At 45.4% G+C, this 23,276-nt stretch overlaps 2 protein-coding genes and 1 long non-coding RNA gene across 4 annotated transcripts; 1 reads left to right on the forward strand and 2 right to left on the reverse strand.

The window, feature by feature from the left end:
- Positions 1-373: 373 nt before the first annotated feature.
- On the forward strand, positions 374-4,216 carry LOC125359664 (cytochrome c oxidase assembly protein COX20, mitochondrial). The gene is made up of 4 exons (XM_048357505.1): positions 374-454; positions 2,937-3,051; positions 3,141-3,204; positions 3,856-4,216. Exons 1-4 carry the CDS (start codon positions 413-415, stop codon positions 3,995-3,997), a joined length of 363 nt encoding a protein of 120 aa, XP_048213462.1. The 5' UTR covers positions 374-412; the 3' UTR covers positions 3,998-4,216.
- A 42-nt stretch (positions 4,217-4,258) lies between these two features.
- On the reverse strand, positions 4,259-9,758 carry LOC125359665. The gene is made up of 3 exons (XR_007212598.1): positions 7,155-9,758; positions 6,783-6,885; positions 4,259-5,570 (listed from the first exon to the last, which is right to left on the reverse strand). It is a non-coding gene; the product is annotated as an uncharacterized LOC125359665 (long non-coding RNA).
- A 1,858-nt stretch (positions 9,759-11,616) lies between these two features.
- Hnrnpu (heterogeneous nuclear ribonucleoprotein U) lies at positions 11,617-21,578 on the reverse strand. Of its 2 annotated transcripts, none has more exons than XM_048357502.1 (14): positions 20,755-21,578; positions 19,772-19,883; positions 19,604-19,677; positions 17,648-17,787; positions 16,830-16,929; positions 16,382-16,494; positions 15,548-15,811; positions 15,202-15,321; positions 14,444-14,572; positions 14,166-14,334; positions 13,827-14,081; positions 13,500-13,684; positions 13,132-13,203; positions 11,617-12,728 (listed from the first exon to the last, which is right to left on the reverse strand). In XM_048357502.1, the coding sequence occupies exons 1-14, from the start codon at positions 21,377-21,379 to the stop codon at positions 12,675-12,677; spliced, it is 2,412 nt and encodes an 803-aa protein (XP_048213459.1). In that variant the 5' UTR covers positions 21,380-21,578; the 3' UTR covers positions 11,617-12,674. The 2 variants fall into 2 exon arrangements, with proteins under 2 accessions (XP_048213459.1, XP_048213458.1); XM_048357501.1 differs by having other exon boundaries at positions 20,695-21,563.
- Positions 21,579-23,276: the final 1,698 nt, after the last annotated feature.

Consider the following 23,276-nt stretch of genomic DNA (forward strand, 5'->3'; position numbering starts at 1 on the left):
GCCGCCCGAGGACAAAGCGGCGGCGGGGGCGCGCGGGGCGGGGCTGCGGCGGCGGCGGGCGCGCGCCCGGGGCCGCGCGAGCGCGCGGCGGTTACAAATGGCGGTTGGACGTAGGAGGTGGGGAGGGGACGAGCGCGCCCGGCAGCCCGGCCTTCGGCGCCTGGGCTCGGGCTCGGGGTCGCTTCCCGGCGCCCCGCGGCTGCGGCTGCGGCCGGCGGGCCGAACAAAGGCGGAGGCGCGGACTCGGCGGAGCCGCCGCGGCGTTGCCTAAGATGGCGGCCGGGCGGGCGGGGCCTGGAGAGGGCGGGGCCTGCGGCGGGCGGCGCGGGGGGGGCGGGGCCTGCGGCGGGCCGGCTTTGCCGCGCCGGCCCGGGCCGTCCCAGCGCCGCGTGGGAGGCGCCCAGCCGCCCGCATGGCCGCCGCGCCGGAGCCCGAGGAAGCCGGGAGGGGGAAGGTAACCGCGGGCGGGCGGGCGGGCAGGCAGCGGGCGCTGGGCGGGTCTCGCGGGGTGCTTACCGGCGCCCGCCCCTCCAGCTGGACCCCGAACGGGGACGGCAGGACCGCGGTTCGAAGCCAGCCCGGGCAGCGAAGGCCTGCGACGCGTGCCCGCGGAGCCGGAAGTGGCGGGGCGGCCCGCCCTTCCCGGGACCCGGGCTCAGCCCCGGGCGCGGCGGGCCTTGCACGCGCGGGGCTCCCGGGCCCGGCTCGGGGTCAGCGCTTGGCTGCAGGAACGGCGGGGCCGCTGAGACCGAAGCATGCCTGTAAGAAAGGCAGCGAAGGCGCCGGGCGCGCCGGGCACACACGGAGCCCCGGGTTCGATTCCCCAGCACCTCATCTGTAGAAAAAGCCCGAAGGGGCGCTGTGGCTCAGGTGGCGGAGTGCTAGCCTTGAGCAAAGAGAAGCCAGGGACGGTGCTCAGACCCTGAGTGCAAGGCCCAGGACGGGGGAGAAAAATAAGGGCACCATTCGCGTGGTAACCGCAAACACGAGGCCGCACGGCCCTGGCTGAGGTGGCTGCTGCCTGCGAGTGACTCGACAGAAAGCAAAGCAGGGGCTGGTGGAGGCCGCGCTAGAGCCGCGCCCGCCTGCTGGAGAAGCTGAGGCCTAAGGACCATGGTTCAAAGCTGGCTGGGGCAGGAAAGTCTAAGACTCCGGTCCGCAGCGGCGCTGTGCCTCAGGTGGTGGGGCGCCAGCGACCAGCCCCCCCCCCCCCCAAGACAAAACCAAAGTGCTCAGGCCACTGCTCGTGGCACTTAAGTAGGTCACATACCACCTCTTGGAGATGCATGCTGCCCTAGTTTGTTGTTACTACTGATACTGGCCTGAAAAGTGGTCTGCTGTTTGGAGGTAGGACTGACACGTTTGTAACCCTACCCCAGTAGGGTGATCAGTTCAAGGCCAGCCAAGCCTTAGCAAAATGGGATGCAAGAAAAATGTGTAGAATCCCATAGCACATGCTTAAGGGCGACTTTATGTCCTGGACTATTTCCATTTCTTGGCACTATTTTAGTGTCAGTGGTGTACGGAGGTACAAACTTGTTACCTCATTTTCCCTCCCACCTCCCCTCCCCAATCCCCCCACCCTGCATTTGGTTTACTGCCTATCTTGGCATTTAACCAGAAAATGCTAAAAGCTGGCTGGCTCACTGTAAAGGTACTTCAAAATCCCACTCAAGGGAAAGTCGTGGGTCCTGTCTCTAGTTTGCTGGTTCAAGTACAAATTGCAGGTGTATTCTTGTACCAGCCTAGTCCTGCTGCCCTCTACGTGCATGACTTTCTCCCAAACTGCTCATGTAACCTAAGCACAGTCTGTGTGGTCCAACTTCTACCATTTCTGGTGCTTGCTGGCCTCTTAATGTGAATCTGCTCATCAAGAGCTTGGAAATTTCTAGACCCAGGCTTCTCAACCTAGCTCTGTAGTGCAGGGGTGCAGTCTAGTTGCATCAACATAACGCCTGTGACCTCTTCCTGGCAGCTTTGTATGCAAGGTCAATATGGCAGACATAGCCCTTGAAGCCTGCAACTGTAAGCACCCTAATTCAAAGACACAGGAGACAAAACAAGCATCCAAGAGCCAATTTTTATTTTTTTTATATAAATGAAGCCAGTCAGTCTTCAGGAGTTATGTGAGCCAAATAAAAACATGGATAAATCTGTCATTTTCCCACCAATTCTTCACTCAATGTTTCTTTTCCACTGCAGTATACTCACATACTAACATTTTAAATGGACAGCTAGCTTCCTTTTGAAAAGCAACGTTACTGGAAGTCTTAAGTCTTTAGCTTTTAAAGTAGTACTGGAGACGGAGCCCAAGCAGTCTACCACCAGAGCTGCATGTCCCCGCCCTCAGATTTTGGGGAGAGAAGGTGCTGGATGGAACCCAGGCCAGTAAGTGATATAGATCACAGTTTCAGTCCTGCACCTGAAGCCATAAAATGGTTAAGTGACATTTTATCTAAACATATAGGAGAAAACCAAGCCCACAATTCTAATGGAGTAGAAAAGCATTTGGGCACTTAAAAATCATCCTTGTCTTGACCATTTTTATCTGAGGCCACAAAATGGGCTTGCTGGAAGAGTAAGGGCAAGTAAACTAATTGTACACACAGGGAACAGTAATTCTTAATCACCTCCTACAAAGCCTGGAAAATAGCATTACTCAAATGCTATTTTGCAAACCTATCAAAGTATTTCTCTTGATTGTGAAACTATCTGAGCAAATTACACTTCTACGTATTAGACTACTTCCACAGGACGTGATGCATACAGCAGAAGTTTATGATGGTGCTTAGATCTTTCAATTTAAAGGTAGACAGACTATGTAACCTGTCTCAAGGTTGCTGAATGGCACATTGTAGTTTAGACCTGTAAATTCAAGGAAAATATGTATTGTGAGTACTAGAAATGAAACCCAAGTTCTTTGTTTTTTATTCCAGACCTTCAGGCTCCTAGGAATTTTAGATGTTGAGAACATTCCCTGTGCTCGGGAGTCAATACTGTATGGTTCATTAGGATCTGTTGTGGCTGGACTTGGGCATTTTTTGTTCACCAGTGAGTATGTTTTTATATGTGTAACAATTTTCTGAATTTTTCAGTGACTACAGTGCATATATTCATATAGTGGTTGTTATTTTTGACAGGTAGAGTTAGAAGATCATGTGATGTTGGAGTAGGAGGATTTATCTTGGTCACTTTAGGATGCTGGTATGTTTTAAGTTTTTCAGAAAGCCCATTTACTAGACTTAGCTCAATCAAACACCTCTTTTAGAGATTTCCACTAGATGAAGTCTTGAATGCTATACTTTTTAGTGAAAATCTTACAAATAATGTAGCTAGAATGTCTTTTACCACAGCTTGATATTTTAGCAGTTCAAGCACTGAATGCTTTAACAAATTAACGACAGCATATACCACATTTAGTTTCTGAGCCTTCTAAAGGGCCTGAACTGCTTATCCCATTGGTTACTTTTGCCTCTCTTCATCACACTGAAGTTGGAGCTTTATTCAGTGTTGATGAAGTCACTACAGGTGCTGTACCAAGTGAACATGCCTCCAGTGTATGGACACGTTTCAAATCTGTAGTTTTGAGCAAAATAAACCAAACCCAAGCATTCTTACTTTCTAGTTCTACAACAGCAAAACCTTTTCCTTAACTATACACATAATTGCCTTAAGAAAAAGTATTAACCAGTATTTGACATCCACACCACCCCAAATAGAACACATTAGAACATCTGTCACTCGTGTTGGGATCACCATCTGTAAACACTTGGAAATCCTGTGATTAGACTTCATAATGAATCCATAATTCCTTTAGGAACCTTACATAGTAAAACTTATCCTTTTCTTTTCAAGGTTCCATTGTAGGTATAACTATGCAAAGCAAAGGATCCAGGAGAGAACTGCTCGAGAAGGAATTAAGAACAAGATTTTATATGAAAGCACCCACCTGGACCCTGAAAAGAAACAATCCAACAGCACAACTAAGCAACCCTGAGCACAGGCCAAGTTTCAAAACAATGTATGTACAGTAAGGAAGCGCTCAACGCAGTGTTTGATGCAGCCTGCCTTCTTCATATTCAAACCCAGCAATTCATTCTGATCTCCCACTAACAGTACACTATGCCCGTGATATGTATGTTGGAACTGTCATGCCAGAAGAGAAGTTAAAGTTACGTCTATGTCAAGAAATAAAATCAGGAGATTCATTACCTTCTATCTTCCAGTGCTCTGAAGTTATGTTTTGGAAGTATGGAAGGTTTAAGGTTTTCCCCCCAGGTACTGGGCTTGAACTCATCAGGGTTTTATACTTCCTTGGCAACCACTCTACCACGAGTCATGTCGCAGACAAGGAATTATACACTAGCACAGCCCTGAAAAAGCCACTGCCAGGAGCACACACCTCACCGCTTCACCCCTTTCTTAGGACAATCACGTATAATGCCACCATTCTTTGTGTACTGTGGGACTTGAAGTCAGGGCTTGGGCTCTGTGCCCTGAGGTAATTTTTACGCAAGGCTAGTGCACTTCTAGCTTTCTGGGTGGTGAAGTGGAGTCTCATGGACTTTCCTGATCCAGATGGCTTTGCACCACAGTCCTCTCAAAACAGCCTCCTACTCAACTAGAATCACAGGAGTGAGCCACGGGTGCCTGGCCATTTCTTTTCCAAATAATATTAACTAAACTAGCTACATGTTTAAGAACTGGTTGAGTGTACTGTGGAGGGAGAAACGTCACTAGGTCAGGGACTTCAGATGTTCTTGGTCCTATTCCTTTGATGGGTCAAGGCTCAATGGAGTAAGGCACAGGTCTTGAAAACACTCCTTTGTTTTACATTGTTTTCCCCACTGTGTCTACAAAATGTGTCGGCTGTTACTGTGAGGGACAAAGTGCTGAAGTTATATGGCTTTTCCAAATAACTACTAGCAAATGCTGTCAAACATTGGTAAGGGAAAGTTAGTGAAAAAGGAAGTTTAAAAGCTCTGTCCACTCTTACCATAGAACATAAATAATCAAAGAGGTCATGACCACCTAACTGAAAGAGGGGGTTGGTAGCTCATGCCTGTAACCCTAGCTATTATCCTAAGTAACTATGACCCGAGGACTATGGTTCAAAGCCAGCCAGAGCAGGAAAGTATCAGACTTGCCTCCAATTAACCACCTGGAAATACCACCGTGGCTCAAAACGGTAGAGAGCTAGCTATGAGCAAAAAAGCTCAGAGACAGCACTTAGGCCAAGCCCCAGGATACCCCCGACACATGTGTGCAGTTGTGTTTATGTATGTCACTCATGTTTTAAGCAGCAGCACTGCATACATAGACGAGGGAGAATACTAGTAGGCATTACTTGGTAATTTCCCATTTAACAAGCTGTACAAAGGACAGCTATGCTCTCAGCTTGTTTGCTAAGGGGGTAGCATGCAAAACTGGACAGCCAACTCAAGCCCCCGCATCTAAAACCTGCAATTACAGCTTACCTTGGGCTTACCTATAAGAAACCTCTTGGCTAGTAAAATCTCCTATACCTTCATCATTACCAAGGTTACTTCATTCCACAGCAAAAGGCAGACCTGGATGAGAAACAAAACACCATTTTGGCTTAAAACACTGCTTTAAAAATATTACAGCCATTATTTACTAGATGCTACAGAATGGTCTTGAGATCCACTTGTCTCTACCATCTAATTTATTTCTATTGCCATTCAACAACTTATCTCAAATTGAGTTCTGTCAAGCACTGGGCACAAGGTTGGCTTAAAATACTTTTATTTAGCTGGGCACCAAAGTCCATGAGACACCTATGTCCAATTAACCACTGGAAAGCCAGAAGTGGTGTTATGGCTCAAGTGGTAGAGTGCTAGCCCGGAACTGAAGAGCTCAGGGATAGTGCTCAGGCCTGACAAAAAAATTATTTTTTTTCACTTTATCTGGGTTCTGATGGCTCACATGCTGAATATCTCAACTTGAAGCGATCCCAAACTAAGTCCACAAGACTATCCCCAATCAACCACCAAAAAACAAAAAACTGCAAGTGCCAATGTGGATCAAGTGGTAGACAACCAGCCTTAAGTGGAAAAAGCAGAGAAATAGCACCTAGGTCCTAAGTTCAAGCCCCAGGACAGGCGATTTCCTATCTCCTCTCTTTAGGCAAAGAAGAATGGACAAGGGGCTGGGGATATAGCCTAGTGGCAAGAGTGCCTGCCTCGGATACACGAGGCCCTAGGTTCGATTCCCCAGCACCACATATACAGAAAAAACGGCCAGAAGCGGCGCTGTGGCTCACGTGGCAGAGTGCTAGCCTTGAGCGAGAAGAAGCCAGGGACAGTGCTCAGGCCCTGAGTCCAAGGCCCAGGACTGGCCAAAAAAAAAAAAAAAGAATGGACAAGGGCAAGCTATCTCCAAGAATAGCTAGTTCTCGCTGCAAGAACGTAGTATACCATTTGTACTTCATTTTTTTTTTTTTTTTTTTTTTTTGCCAGTCCTGGGCCTTGGACTCAGGGCCTAAGCACTGTCCCTGGCTTCTTCCCGCTCAAGGCTAGCACTCTGCCACGTGAGCCACAGCGCCGCTTCTGGCCATTTTTTCTGTATATGTGGTGCTGGGGAATCGAACCTAGGGCCTCGTGTATCTGAGGCAGGCACTCTTGCCACTAGGCCATATCCCCAGCCCTGTACTTCCAATAATGCAAAGAAAGTGGCCAGTCGGTGTTACTGAGTCACTAATGAAGCCTGAGTTTCTCCCACCAAACCATCACCAAGCCAAACTTAAGCCTAGAGTAACCTACCTTCCATGCCTATTCCGGGGTCTGCAGGGCACTGCCTCCTTCATTGTCCCATTAACTCCAAACTTCACACTAGGTGATAGGAACAGTGGCACCAGCTAACTAGCTGACCAAAACAGAATTGTAGGTATTAGTTTAGAGCCATGTGTAGCTATCTTCATCAGTCCTACATAAAAAAAACCTTTCTAGGCTTAATGCACCCCCTCCCTTGCCCCTCCTCCCTTTTCCTTTTGACTACTTTTCCTTCTCAGTAAAAGGGCCTCAGAGGATTTAATTAGTTTTCTGGACTTGTGATTTTATAGACTGAGCTTGGCAACAACTGTGACTATGCTAAAACCATGATTTGATTTGCAAGCATCTCTTTAGTCTACGTACCTCTAACTCCATCGCTGGTTTCCCTTTGCTTCGATTATATAATGCGAGGAGGTCTATATAATAAATTCAGGATTCCTGTTTATGCACTTTTCAGCACAGAGCTAGGGATCAAGTAAAGTTTGAATCCTTCTATTCCTAGATAAAGATCTGTGACAGGGGCCAAACACCCCTTTAAAAGTCAAGTTAAATATGTGCTATTCTTTGGGTAAGCAAATCATGAGTTAACAATTTTTCGTAATTCAGACTTGTAATGGTTTTCTATTCATGTTTTAAAGCATGTTAAAATATCAAATTGGGTCAATACACCAGTATCTAAACCACCCAATACTGGTATCACACAGCTCATTTTGTACATGAAGTTCCATTTAAAGTTTTTTTTTCCTGGAAAGGTTAACTGTTGGGACAAGAAAATTATTATGAATATAACTGAAAGCACTGTATTCTCCAGTTTAAGTGAGCACTAAATTAGTTGCAAATTACAGACTTAAAATTAAGTGAGTTGTGAATATCACTATGTATGATGAGGTAAAGCCAGAAAGGCATCTCCTACTCTGAATTGCTGGGAAACGGGTAGGGCCATCATAACTAGCTGGAGATTTTCTCAACCATCACATTCATAACGTCTTCCCTTCTCTAGGGTAAGGGTAACTGTACTTAAAAGACAACATGTTGTTTAGAGTAGCGCTCTGCTTCACTAAGCAACAATACCCCTAGAATTGCTACTAATTCTCCTCACTTAATATAAAGACATTATTCTGGTATAGGTGAGACGTTTCCTCTAAGGCTTTCAAGTAATTTCAAACAGTCGATTAAACGCTATAATCAAACTCTTCCCATCCCTCTGTATGCCTCAAGCGTACTTCCTCACTGCACTTCACAGTTCCCAGAACAGAAATGTATCCTGTCTTCCCTGCTTTGCACTCCTGTGAAGTAGGAAGCACACTGAACACCATGTAAAGGACTCATAAACCTAAAAATAAGCATGTTATTTAAAACCTTCCTGTTAGAGATCTGTCCATCTGGTTGCCAATCAACTTTATAGGTGCTCTTAGAAACCTAACACAATGTTAAATACACAAGCAGCAATGAATTTGGAATACCTATTGGAATCTCTGGAACACATTTAGATGGGCCCTTTCTTTTACTCTTCCACACAGCCATTCACATGGACAGACTAAGGAAAAGGAGATGAAACTTAAATCAGCACACTTCTTTTGCTTTATTTTTAACAAAAAATATGTTGGAACCTTTTATTGTACTTGTCCATAACTCTCCCGTCTTCCTTAACTAGGTACTCAAGTGCCAAATAATAATCATTACCTTCTGTCTGTATAGTTTAGTGCTTGTAGGACATGATCACATTCCCAGGTTAAGTGTCTATTCTAGCCACTTGTTCTTGGTGGCTATCAATTTGTACCAATGTCTCAAGTGTTTGCACATACAGATTATTTTACTGGGCAAAACTGACCACCTCTTCTGTCACGGAATAGGACTGCCAGAGGAAAAAAATACAAGTAACTGTAGGCACTAGGTTCAGTATTTGATGCAGTCCTTCCTGGCTGTCCAGTCCAGCCTGCAATCCCTAATATTATAATAAAGATTGAAAACACTCAACATTTTATTGCTTAACATGGCCAGAGTACAACCTGAAGCCTGACTATATTTTCCTGAATAGAGACTGGCCTAGACTTAAGTTTCAAGTAGCATGTCATACTCAGGTTCAATTGTTTTGTGAAGCATCATTCTTAAGGAAATACATGCTAAACATTGGCATAAGAACAAACTTAAGGAACTTGGACATTTGCTTCTAATTACCAGATGTGCCTGAATTCTGCATCCTAATGATGTACTGACATCCTTGCCTATCGTATCCCCCAACCAACACTGGGTTTACAATCACCAATGACTACACAATAAGCTATTACACCTTACAAATGAATAAATCTGTAGGGCAACTAATTCATCACTTTTATTTTTATTCAATAGGCAAGAATGTGAAATATAATAGCAAGTGCAAGCTATTTCTCCCCAAGTTCAGTTTCTTAAAGTCCTGGTGTTTTTGCATGATGACGTACTCCAGTGTTAATATTTATCAAAACTGTTTTCCACCCCAATGCACTCAGGGTATGTGCCACTTCAATCCCTTGCAAACTGCAAGAATCTCCTAAATATTAAAATTAGGAATAAGGGGGTTAATCAGATAAACTCCAACATGAGTTAGCCAGGTGAAGTACTTTTTTAATGCTTGTCAAAGCACCTTAACTGAGTGCAGTCAGTTCCCTATTTTGATGAGCTGTGGAATGGATAACTCCTTCAAACCCAAGCTAAGCATCAGCCAAGGTAAAGGCTCTCCTTTAATAGGATGAAAAGATCTGTATTTCTAATAAAACTAGTCCTTTGTGATTTATTCTTTACCAATTGATTGCCAGACTTTAACATTACATACCTTTGCTTTTAACTAGTACACACATTGAAACAAACCCAGTTTTCCACTCTACCTCAGAGTTCAAACTTGACACCCAAATTGGGAATTTCAAAAAAAAGATGACATTAGATATATTATAGAATGAGTAGATAGCTACTCATTCTGTGCTACAAAGTTTTCTTTAAAAACATTTTACAGGTATATGAGGGAAATTACGTGAATTCCTTCCAAGCTTATTTTTAAAAAAATCAAATTCTCTAGGTCTAAAATAGTTATTAAAAATATCCTTTCTATGCAATAGAACTCAGTAAAAGCATGGTCCGAGAATTAAAAAACTTTATACTGAGTACCTTTGTAAAAATTTTAACACCCACAAAATACAATTTATTCATGATTATAAAACCCCCAAGTGAAAACACTTAAAAATAGTGGGTCCACTTCACAGAACCCTGCTTTAAGACTGCTTCCTTATGTCACTTAATGTCCAACTGATGACAATTTCAGTATCTTCATACTTCTGAGTAAGGCCACAGCCTTCTTAGAAGCCCTTCAAGGGCTACTTCATATAATCCAGAATCAACAAAGGAAACTGTGGGACTATTAACCTTAAATTTTATGTTCCTATCTTGAGGCCTTTTTTCTCTTGTTCATCTCTATACAAAAATTATCTTGGCAGTGCTAGCTGGGGGTTTTAAGAAAGGGAATCATACATGCCAGGTGAACACTGAGCTACGCCCAAGCCACCCATCTGTTTTGAATCAGCATGTCATATCAACAGCAAAGCTTCCCATGAAAGCACTTCTCGAATTGTGTATTCTCTAGCCAAGGATTTGTTTGGAACTAAGTGCTATACTTGTTTTGCATGTTGTGGGGGTGGGTCATGGCAGGCAGGGGAAAAACAACTGATAAAGCAGATGTCTCAGATTTTATTCTGCCGGATGTAGGCATTTCTTGAAATAACCTAACTTTTCTCCATTCTGCCTATTTAGTACATTCCTATGATTTTTTTTGATAAAAATCTTTAAAAAAGAGTATTACTCTTGAGATTGCTCAAAGTTCTAAACTGCTTTTATCTATCTAATCCAGCTCCCAATATTTTGGCTGTACATCCCAGATGTGCTACCTAGTGTAAGTTTTCCCTGTTGCAATAGCAAGTATAAATTCTTTGTCTTCAACTAGATATTGCCAAGTGTTTAACATGCACAAATAAAAACATTTCAAACACCCATGAGCATCAAGTTTGAGTTTTCGCTAAGTATATGCAACCCCAATGACTTATGTTTAAATTACAATAAGCTAGCTGTGACTAGCAGTTAATAACTTAAAAAGAATACCTGTAGTACACTATCCTGTTCTGATGTTTCTTATGGTAGTCTTTATTCCTATACCATCAACTAAGACTGATCAACTCCAGCCTGTGAAAGTAAAGTCTCTAGGGGAATGAGCTCAAGTTAAGCATCTGACTTATTAACTACAACAATATTGTAAGCAACAGAGCAAACCTGCACTTACCAGAGGCAAGCTAAAAACACCATGAAAATACTAAGGTGCAGTTATAAGTTTAGTTCTACAGTTTGACTCCTGATTTCTCACATCACAGTGAGGGTCCTTTAGGAGATTTAAGTGTTCTTTGCAAACCCAATAAAATTACAATTAGGGGATCTAATGTTATTGCATAGCTAGTCAAGTTAGCAGTGGTGTGTAGTAGCGAGATCAATGACTGGCTTGTAGGACGCATATAAAGTCATCACTCCAGGACAGCCGTTAGCATTTTGTAAAGATGGTAAATTGAGCTTTAACTTCTCCCAGCCAGTACTATTTCCCCTCAATAAATGTTAAATAAAAGCAGTCTGGGGGAAGGGGAAGGGAAGAATTCAACTTTGTATTTATCATCACTGTACATTTAAGTTTTTAAAACCTAAATGTTCCGAGTACAGAGTAAAGAATAAGCTGTCCAGAAAGCACACACTTAGAATCTCTCCTCTTGGGGAGTAAAAGGGATTTTGAACCTTGATGGCGAGAATCCCAAAACGAGAGTAAAATGAATTCTTTTTATTGCAAACAAACGTCTAAATTAATTTCTCCACCCACTTTCTTTAGAAAGAAAAAGAAATCAGCAGGCTAAGGAGATACCCATTCAAAAACTGACATGATTAGAAATTAAGATATAAATGGGTGACTCACAATTTCATTAGCTTACAAAGATGGTGGAGTTAACTACTACAAGCACACTAGTTATACAGTATTTTGTGGGAGAAGGGCATACAGACATAGCTAACTTCATATAGATCCCATTAGACAACTGGATTTACAACAAGTTTTTTAATAAGAAATGGGCAAAGCCAGCTTTCTTTCAGAATCAAAATGCAGAACAAATGGAAAAATTATGGTATTTAACCTTCACAAGTTTGAGCCTCCACAAATAATGCAACCAAGTTTTACATTGTTTAACAGCCCTTCTACATACACTCCATCTTCTCCACCTTCTTTCCAATTTTCACATTCATTCCCAATTAACCAATTCCATTGTTATTTAAACAGAAAAGGCCTTCCCAGTTTTTGTCAGAATTTACTATTTATCTTACCCCCTCTTCACTTATTACCCAGCAAACTAGAGAGGATGGAGTGTAATATGAGCATTACAGAGTCTTACGAAATTCATGAGGACCACTAGTCCTTACATGAATCTGGTTGCTAACATTTCTATTATATTGTGACAATGACTCCCGACTGTTATTCTGTGAGAAATGGGGGGAGTAAATTCTTAATAAAAGACACCAGGTACAAAGCAACATTTTACTTTTGTTGTGATAAAAAAAAGTCACATTTTACAGATAAAATGTAGAACCCTGAAATACTGACACATTCTCTTATCGTGCACAATGCTGAGGTTCTCTTACGATTCACTTTAAAACTGCAATTAAAAATGTACAAAAAAGAAAAGAAAAAAAAAATCAACCCACAAAGCTTCTAAAAAAGGAACCCGCAGGCACTTCCTCTTGTGGAATGTTTAAAAAGTTAGCCTACTAAAGAAAACAGTCGACTTCTTGTGAAGGTTTTGGAGAAATATGTATCAGTTCGTTTTATTTGGGTATTCAATAATATCCTTGGTGATAATGCTGACTCCATGGCTTCTGACCCCAGAATTGCTGTAAGAGAAAATTGTTTTTTTAAAGAAAAAACATCAATAAGCCACTCAAATTGCTTTTAGGAAATGACAATCTAATTCAGAGTAACTGCTGGAAACAAATTTATACTTGTCATACCCGATTTCTATCAAACCAAAATTACTTTTAATGTCCCATTATTTATCAAAATGCATATTACCAAAAAAAATCATGACTTGGGTTAGTTTACACAATTAAATCTAGCAGTAAAAAGAACCATAGGTAATTAACTTATTAAAATCGTAAGTAAGTTACTGTGAATTCCAACCTGTTTATAGCTACAACTATAACACAATGTCACCTTAACCTCAATTCCTGGACAGTCTTGAAACTGATTGTTGTAAATTGAAAATATAGTGTACAGATCACGTAGGAAATTACTTACACCCTGCTGCCACTGGTTGTAGCCCTGAGATTGATTTTTGTAACCACGATTGTTTCCTCGTCCTCTGAAATTCTGTAAGGAAAAAAAAATTGTTCAGAGCTCAATAGTTGTAACATGTAGAAACAGAGGGAGGGAATAGGTCTACCAAGATAGTGGGCATTCTTCTTAGGGCAATACACAAACCCTGGCCACCCTATAGCTGATACACCTGAAAAGCAAACTTCATTACTGAGTTTTACGTTTTAGTTACTACGTACAAAAACCATGTTCTTTATATTCCCTGTGTCTCCTCAACAAGACTATTTATATTTACAAGACCTCCCAGGTTAAATCATGGAAGTACCAATGCCTTTTATAAATCTTTTTACCTGGTTATAATTTCCCCTGTTGGGCATTCCACCTCTATTGTAATTCCCTCTGTTCGAGTAGCCACCTCGGCCAGGAAACACAGGGCCACGAGGGTATGGATAGCCAATGCCACCACTTCCACCACCGCCACCACCTCGCTGTGGCATATTGCCCCTCCTGTTGTAACCACCACGATTCCCAGGAGCTAAAAAAAATAGAACCTAGGTTAATAATCCTTGGGGGGGGGAGTCTCCAGTCATTCACTTAAGACTGTCCACTAGTTACTATGGTATAAAATAATCTCTCATTAATGAGGAACACAGCTAAATTACTGAAAATCAACTTGCCTCCCCCTCTGAAATTGCCACCACGCATATTGAATCCTCCACGTCCTCTATGGCCACCACCCCTGTTGAACTGGTTCTTGCCGCTCTTATTTTTATTGCTCTTCTTTGAGCCAGTATTTTGCTTCTTTTCTGGTGGAAGGGCTTTTTTGCTTTCCTCTTTATATTGCTCCAAAAGTTTTTGGGCTTCTTCCTTCTGAAGTTCAACATAGGTTATTTCATCAAAGCACTCGGCCACCTCCGGCAAGGTAAAGTTTCCTAAAGTCAATGAAGTGAAAGTTAGAAACCCACTGCAAAGATATAAACATCACAAAAAGCAGCAAGAGAAAGGAAATCACCTACCTTTCATTTTGAGGACTGCGTGCTCAGGCAAGTCCTTCCCCTCTACTTCTGCTTTCTTCTGTGTCCTCTGCTTGTAGTCTTCATCTTTTGGGCAAACTACAACAGCTTTCCTCTGGAAGCCTGCAAACAGGCACATTTTTCTCCTCTGGGCAGCAGCAGACACATTTGTCTTGGGAAAAATAACACTCAAATTTATATTTTTGTCTAAAGCGCTACTAAACGTACACTAAATTGCACTTATCAGTTAACATTCACCATTAAAGCTATTCAGAGCTTACCTGATCCAGAATGAAATTGCGCTTCTTGCGGGCAGCAATCTCAATAAACTTTCCAAGACACTGTGGGGCTCTCTGCAAGAGTGTATTCAGCTTTCCAGTATCTGCCATTTGCTTCTTAAAGCCTGCCACCTGTTTTAAAAGTACTAGAATCAAATTATGCTTTTTCGCCAGGCAATGATAGTTCATACCTGTAATCCTAGCTCCGCAGGAGGCTGAGTGAGACCTGAGGATTGCAGTTCAAAAAAGCCAGCCTGAGCAGGAAGCCTGTATTCCTATCTCCAAGTTGGAAGCGGTGGAGCTATAGCAAGTGGCAGAGTGCTAGCCTTAGGCACAAGGAGGTTAAGGGTGGCACCCAGGCCATGGAACTCAAAGGTCTCACACAGAGGCAACCCTCTACCACTAGAGCTTTAGGTCCAGCCCAGGCTTTTTTTGTTTTTTTGAGGTGCAAATCTTGAAAAAGAATGCTGCCTGGGCTATACAACTCCAATTCACCAAATAATCCCAGCCTTCCTGTGTAGCTAGGATTACAGCCTACTGGATATTAAAAAGTTCAAAAAGGAAACCTATGGGATATTAAGACTAGCCACTGGGAAGCAGTGTATTTTACACAGATCTTGGTACTTCACGTTATCACTTAGGATTGGCCATCCATAAAGATAATTAAGAGAGAACTGAAAATTACCAAGATCACCTTTCTAATCTTAAAAACTTTCCCAATTAATTTGAATGGTAAGACCAGTCCTCGGCGTTTTACTTACCATCATTTTATCCATAATGGTGTTTGTCCCAAGAATATTGTATTTGCCAGGATTTTCAGATGCATGTTTAGTAACCCAAGTAGTTTTACCAGCTCCTGGCAAGCCAATCATCATCACAACCTACAGTGGAAAACATGTTATTCAGGTTACCTGATTCTTTTAAATACTTTTTAGCCCAAACCAGAAAGTAAACTTCCTTAGTCCTCATACTGAAGAGAATGTGTTTCTAATAGGCTTAACATTTCATGTATTGCTTGAAAGCCTAATAGTGCAGACAAAACACTAATCATCCAGGTTTCCAAACTTCAAATGCCACATATATAGTACAACATCAAGTATCACTCACTTCGCAGTCTTTCTTCTCTTCAGGCCCCTTTGGTCCTCTAACTCGATCCTCTAAGGGGACATTTTGGATGAAAGTATAGTCTTCAGGTATTGGGAAATATGGCTTTTCCTTCTGACCAAAATTAAATTCAACTGCACAGTTGTGGCAGAGAACGTGTGGGAAGATTGGCCGTCCAGTGAGAACTTCCTTACTGATTTTGAAGGCAATGCCAAGATCTTGTCCATTCTTAGCATAAGAGAGTTCTACTTCATCACTTTCAAAGTTCTATCAAACAGAAAAGGTTACCAACTTCAATTTACTTCCTAATAAAGCTTTCTAAAATATTTCAAAATCCAACTAAAAAATAAATGATCTTATGGAAAACATACTTGTTAAATGTTTAAAATCTGGTGCTCATAATAACCAAGGAAATATATTAAATCAAGAAATATTTAAATGTGAGGAATGAGGTTTAAGTTTTTTCATTTCAGTAGGTAAACCAATTACTGAATTCTTCCCAGAAAAATGTCCTCTGGGGCTAGAAATGCGGTAGAGTGCTTGTCTAGCACGCATGAAGCCCCGGGTTCAATTCTTCAGTATCAAATCAACAGAAAAAGCCAGAAGTGGTACCGTGGCTCAAGTGGTAAAATGCTAGCCTTCCTTGAGCAAAAAAAAGCTCGGAGTCAAGTGCCAAGACTGGCAAAAAAAAAAAAAAAATATATATATATATATATCCTTTTTTCAGCGTAACCCAGAACTGGTATGTTATTATTAATAAATATTGACAGTAAAGATTAACTTTCTAAAAACTCCTGAATGTAAATGAACTTGTCAGAGAATGTTAGGTTAACTCACAGCAAAACATGTAATGACATCATTTTCATCAAACTTCTCTCCATAATCTTCTGTCTCACAGTTGCATGTCTTTATTCCCTTTAGAGAGTACCCGTAAGAAAACTCTTCTTCACCTAAGGAAAAACGCTCATGAGGTCAGTGTTTTAAACAAAGACCCATCTACTTTACTATAATCTTTAACTCATGTACCTCTATGCCAAATGTAAAATGAGCTAAGTAGGATATCTATCACTAGATGATAAATTTCATGTCTTGGGTAATTGTTTTAACCCTGTCACCTTAAAAAAGCTAAAAGGATAAAAACTTCAGCACATGCCTGTTACATTCTAACATTACTCATTTGTAAAATTTCAATGCAGAATAGTTTGTAGAAACCCAGAAAAATCTAGTTAAAATCCTGAAACCAGACCCTAAAACGTTTGTGGTCCCATAGTACTCAAAACTTTACCGAGCAACATTCCACTTGTGGTTAGTGACCAGCCAATCCGCACTTCATGTATGTCAATGTCTTTTGTATACAAATGCCTTACAGGGATCTTCTCTGTAACCTGAAAGCCAAAATAATAACACAATTAAACTGTAAATTCTTGAACTCTGCTTTATTTCATATGGGTCAAGTCTAATTCTTCTCCAGCTATTAATGAAAAGACATCTACCTCAACCCTGCTTTTCCCAATCCTTTGCTCCTGTGAACTTCACATTGAGCACAAAATTAAAAAGTCTGGGTTAGGGGCTGGGAATATGACCTAGTGGCAAGAGTGCTTGTCTCGTATACATGAAAGCCCTGGGTTCGATTCCCCAGCACCACATATACAGAAAACGGCCAGTAGTGGCGCTGTGGCTCAAGTGAGCAAAAAGAAGCCAGAGACAGTGCGGAGGCCCTGAGTCCAAGGCCCAGGACTGGGAAAAAAACAAACTCTGGGTTAAATCAGACTTGCTACAGTTCTCAACTCAAGTCAACTGAACCATAACTTTTTTCCCAACAATACTAGTACTGTAGAATTCCTTGGTGGCCCCCTGTAGCACCTAATAGGAGAGCACACATCCTAAATAGAAAACAGGTTTGCTCAGAATAGCATACTGATATTACAAATTTATGTGACTGAAAACAGCCACTAAAAAGCCCCACTTGGGCTGGAAATAGGTAGAGTGCTTGCCTCACATACATAGAAGCCCTGGGTTCAATTCCTCAGCACCACATAAACTCACAGAAGTGCCTTTGACTTGTAGAGTAAATGAATTTGAAATATGAAAAATGGCAATTACCTTCATCTCAAAACAAACTTTTCCTTTTGACACACCATAAGATGCCCTTCCACCAGCCCATAGAAAAGCAAAACTTTCCATAGTAAGGGAAGAAGCACTGAGGCGATCTCTTGAAATTTTAAAATGTAGATCACAATTATCTGTAATTACATCAAATACCATATTATTCATTTGAGATCCAGTGTAAATATTTCTGACATACAAAATTTAATTTTAGCTGCACAGAAAACTTATTATAACACTGTCCCAACTCAAGTTAAAAGTTCCACTCCCACCCAAGAAGTCACACTTGTCAATTATGTACTAAGAGTTAATTGCCTATTAAAGCAGCAAGGCTTAATTAACGTGTTAAATCTGCAATATGAAAAATAACCAACAAAGGTGACATTCATACATACCTGCTCTGCTCTTTACCTTGATTTAGAGGCAAGCAGTAGATAGCAGGGTATCAAAGTGGAGCATGCCAGAACCAGGTAGAAATTTACCAGTGCCACAATAAAACTGAAGGGAGGCCATGTACTTTAAAACAGGAGCCTGAACTGTTGATGCTATATGCTTTTGCTAAGACCAGGGTTAACAAGCCAAGGAGTCCGGTCATTTGAGGCTGTTAAATAACTTATTGTAGCATTTGGGATCCCCTTTTCCAAGCCTGTTACAATAAGGTTTAACCACTTCCTGGATTATCCAAACCAAACCACCTTTACCCTAGCTATACCTAGGCTCATAACATACATTTTCTCAACCCAGTTTTTTAACTTGACAGCTAACCAAGTTAGGAAGCTGGCTTTAGTTTTCTCACTGGGAGTTAAATCTAGAATTCCCATTCACTGACAGAATTTAACAAAATGGTATGTAAATTCATTTATGGAACCTAACGAACTAGTAACTCCCAGTTGCTCCATTCCAAATCCACTTAACAGAAGTTGAGATTACCCTACCTTGCCAATTCCCATTATGTAACTAGTGTATATGTAAGCAACTGAGCTTGAAATCAATTGCTTTATTCTTTTAACACTTAGCAATCAACTAGTAAGAGAAAGTTTTACATTTACACTTAAAAAGTCAGGACTAACAATTTTACACAGGAAACAGAATCTAAGCTTTAACATTTACATCTAAATCTAACACTTATGTAGACATGGTACCTATTACTTTTCACAAATTTCTGTATTTTCATCTTTTCACCACATTGAAAATTGGAAATTGTTATATTCTGACCAAAATACTAGTCCACCTAACTTCTGCTGAAAAACATATAGGTCCGATGTGAAAGCTAAGGCCCATTTAGAGGTTTGCAATACTTCCTTATACTCAATTGCAACCCAGCTGGGTAAAGTAGCAGTATTTACTGTGCTGCCAATGATACCATTCGCTGGTGAAGGAAGCTAGTGGCCCAGTGATGGCCCACTGCTGCTGCCCCAGGTCTTTGGAAGAAATCAACTTATGTTAAAGCAGCAGCTACTGAACTGGAATTGAGAACAAAAGAGCAGTTATTGGAAATATAGTATAACAGTCTCTTAGGATAGGGAATATACTTGTGTGCTAATGAGAAAGTCTAGTAAGTCCTTAGCCCAGATAGCTTGCTTACAATTAATTACACACACATACACACCTCAAAGTCACTATTACAGTAAAATCTTAATTTAAGGACAATATAGTTTTACAAGTTTGCGTTAGCTTGTCATGAAAAAAAGTTATCACTTCCACAGTGCCCAAATTAAAAACTTTCAAATCACGAATACACTATGATATTGCTAGAGCCTGAAAATCTTTCAATGGAATTAAAGTTGTACTAAAAATCACTTCTGGATGGACACAGACCACTACTCACTATCCCCCTGCTCCTAAACTCTAAAACGTATTCCACGTCCATTGAGCTATCCTAAGAATTCTCTAACTAAAAAGAAGTACTGCTCTTAATGACTGGGGGTAGAGAAAGGAGTCAAATTCACTTACAAGTATCAAGACAAACCACTGTGTCATCGAAGTGTTCGTCTTCTTCTTCAACAGGTGGCTGAGGAGACTTGGCTCTGAAAGACACAATTTCTCCTGATCCAGCTGTCCCCCCCCCCCATCAACGCGTGGAAGATGGGAGCAAAGCAAACCTAGGTTAGGATCCTCTACCTGCTGTACTTGTTCTCTTCAATGTACTCAAAATATCCTCGGCCATGGTCTTCTCTGGGTCTTTTAACCCCTCTCTTTTTATCTCCGCCTTTCTGCTCTGTTTTGCCGTCTCCTACAACACACAACGCCCCTTTTAAGACACCGAGCCGCCAGATCCAGAACGCACACACTTCAGAAACGCCGATCCCGCACCGAGGCGCCGACGACCTGTATTTTTCCACCCTCGTTGGTGATCACGCGAGGGCCGAGACCAGAACGCGAGCCCTCGGCTCGGAACGCGACCGGAGGCAGTGACGCAGTCTCCAGTCGCACGCAGCAGCTAATCGCGCCTCCACCGCCACCATCCCAGAAAGCCGGGGGGGAGGGGGGGGAGGGAGCGCGGGGCCCACGTGCACCCGGCTCCCGGCCCGCGGTGGGGGAGGGGCGGAGCCGCCGCGCGGGAGCCGCCGCCCCTCCCCCCGCGGGCCCGCGCGCCCCGCATTGTGCTGGGCTTCCGCCCCACTCGCCGGAAGTGACGTCACGCCGAGCCCCCGGGCGGCTTGCACAATACCGCGGCGCCGAGCCGCCCCAGCGCGCCCGCCCGCCCGCCCCCTCCCCCACCGGCCCCGCCGAGACGCGTGTCCGCCGGGCGCGCACGCCGCGCGGCGGCGCCTCCGCGTCCGGCCCGGCCCGCCCGCCATCCCGCCCGCCCGCCTCCTCCCCCGCCCGCGGCAGCTGCGCGCCCCCCCCCCGCCCCGCCCGCGGCCCAGCCACATAATGGAGGCGCCGCGGCCGCCCGGCTAATCCGGGATCCCCGCGTCCCCCCCCACCCCGCCCGCCCTCCCCGCGCCCGGCGCCCTCCCCCGGGGGCTCCGGCAGGCCTGGGGCACGGTCCCCTCCCACGCGGGGGTCCCGCCGCGCGCAACGACCGCCGCAGCACTCACCCGCCGCCGCCGGAGCCCCGGGGCGACCGCCGCCTCCGCCGCCTTCCGCCTTCTTCTTACCTCCCGCCTGCTGCTGGCCCTGCCTCGCCCCGGGCGGCGCCACCGTCACCGCGAAGAGCGAGGTGGGGCCGCTGCTCTTCCCCGCGGCCTCCTTGGCGGCCCCGCGCTGCTGCTGCTGGGCCGGCTGCTGCGCCGCCGCCGGCGGTTGGGGCTGCTGCTCGCCGTGGCCGTTCTCGTCGCCCGCGCCGTCGTCGTCGTCGCCCAGCTCGTCCTCGCCCTCCTGGAAGCCCTGGTCGTCGCCGTTCTCGTCCTCCGAGGCCGCCTCCTCCGCCTCCCCGGCGCCCGCCTCGGCCGCCTCGGCCGCCCCGTTCTCCTCGCCGAGCTCCATCTGGTCGCCGTCGAGCGCGGCGATGCCCTCCTCCTCCTCCTCCTCGTCCTCGTCGCCGCCCGCCGCGGCCTCCTGCTCCAGGCCCGCGCCCGAGCGCCCGGCCGCGTCCCCGCCCAGGTCGAGGCTGCCGTTCCCGGGCTCCGTGGCCGGGCGGCCGCCGGCCTCCTCGTCCAGCGCGGCCTGGAGCCGGTCCATGAGGTCGGCCTTGAGGCCCTTGTCGGAGAGGTGCCGCTTCTTGAGCTCCTCCTTCAGCTCCGACACCTTCAGCTTCTTGACATTAACGGGCGAGGAACTCATGGTGAGGCCCGGCGTCGCCGCTGGCTGCTGGCTCGACCTCGGCGCGGCTCCCTCGGGCCCTGGCGGCGGCGGCGGCGGCGGCTGGGGATGGGTGCGTGCTGCAGAGCGGACCCGCCTGGTGTCGAACGGCGCCAATTCCTTTCACCGAGTTCGCGAGGCAGACGCGAAGACTCGCCCGACGCGAGCGAGCACGCAACGTCCTCTCGCAGGGCGGCGGCGGCGCCGCGCACGCCAGACGTAGGCCCCGCCCCCGGCGCCGAGCCGCGCCGAGCCGCGCCGGAGGGAGCGGAGCGCGCCCGCCCCGCCCCGCGGCCCCGCCCCGCCCCGCCCCGCCGAGGGAGGAGCGCGGGCCCGGGCCGCGCGCGCCCGCCTCGCCCTCTCGCTGGCCCGCGGGCGCCTGCTGCCCGGACGCCCTGCGGCCCTCGGCCTGGCGCCCTCCCCTCGCCGCCCGTGGCCTCCATCTTAGGTCTTCCCCCCCACGCGAGACTCCTCCGGCGTGGGCCTGCGGGACGCCGGCCCGCCCCCGAGGTCCTGCGGGGCCGCGGCCCGGCCCTCATGGCGCCGCCTCCGGGGCCTCGGCGGCCGCCGACCACGGGCCTCACGCCGGGCCGCCGAGCCCCCCCCGGAGGCCCCGGTCCCTGGGTCGGGACGGTCGCGGTGCGGAGCCCGCCGGGGCCGTTAGCCACCGCCAGGCCGGAAGCCGCGGTGGGGCTCCCGAGGGGGCGCACTGGCCTGGCCGAAAACCGACGTGAGGCGAAAGGCCAGGCCCGGGGGGAGGGGCGGGGTCGCCACGCTGGGCCGGCCACCCCGGGGGACAGCCCGCCTCGTCCCGGGGCCCGCGGGGTGCGGAGCAGTGCGGTAACTCCCGATTCCCCCCCCCCCCCCCCCGCCATTGGCTAACGTGAGGTCGCTGACTAATGCACTGGTTTTTAAAGTTCCAGTGGCTCTCACAAAGTTGAGTCCGAATGGGAGGGAACCCCTTTGTACAACTAACTAAAGGTAAAAACAGGATTTTAAAAAAAAGCAAGGGCTGTAGCTTACCCTCCAGACACGAGCACTTGTGAAGCGGTTTGAGTTGAACCCAGTGGACTAGAACAGCAGTGGGGACCCTCAATTCAAACCGACCGAGTGAGGAGGGCAGTTCCCAGAAGGGTGCCAACAAGCTCGTAAACAAGCCACAAACTAGGATTCAGACTCTTTCCTGTTCAAAAACGAGAAGAAATCTATATAGGTAGGTTTACATGCTCATAGACTGGTAATTACTCCCTTAAGTGGATCAGAGTTAAATGTAATTATGACGGCTCATTAAGTATGTGTATTTGGCCCATCCGTAAATGCATAGGATTTGCATGTTTAAATATTAGCAGAAACAAATTTTCCATATAACCGGAAAAAAACAAAACAAAACAAACTGTAAAATCGATTTAAACATCCATACTTTGAATACTAAGTTGTAATAATGAAACGCAACTTTTTTTATGTGTCCGAGAACACTGCAGATGTTTAGGGATTGGGGGGACCAGAAATCATGGCGGGCTGCCCTTGCCTCTATGGGCACCAATGCACTTTGTGATCCATCAGGACTACCAGATAGCATTTAAAAGAAAAGAGCTTTCTCAATGCTCAGATGCTCACTGTCTGACCTTTTTTCAGGAATGCCATTCCATATTTTATTTGCCACTTAGAAACTTTAATGACTTAATGATGGAGGTTATTTTGCTTTATATATGTGTGCGCATGTCTTTGGGTTTGATGAAGCCCAGCAACCACTTACACAAACCAAGCATACATACATATATGTATATAATTTGTTCCAGTACCAGGGCTTGAACCTAGGGCCTTGAATTCTACATTTGGCTTTCTTGCTCGTTGCTGGTGCTATACCACTTGAGCCATA

The sequence above is a fragment of the Perognathus longimembris genome, chromosome 11 (assembly GCF_023159225.1).
Source record: "Perognathus longimembris pacificus isolate PPM17 chromosome 11, ASM2315922v1, whole genome shotgun sequence".
Classification (NCBI taxonomy): Eukaryota; Metazoa; Chordata; class Mammalia; order Rodentia; family Heteromyidae; genus Perognathus; species Perognathus longimembris.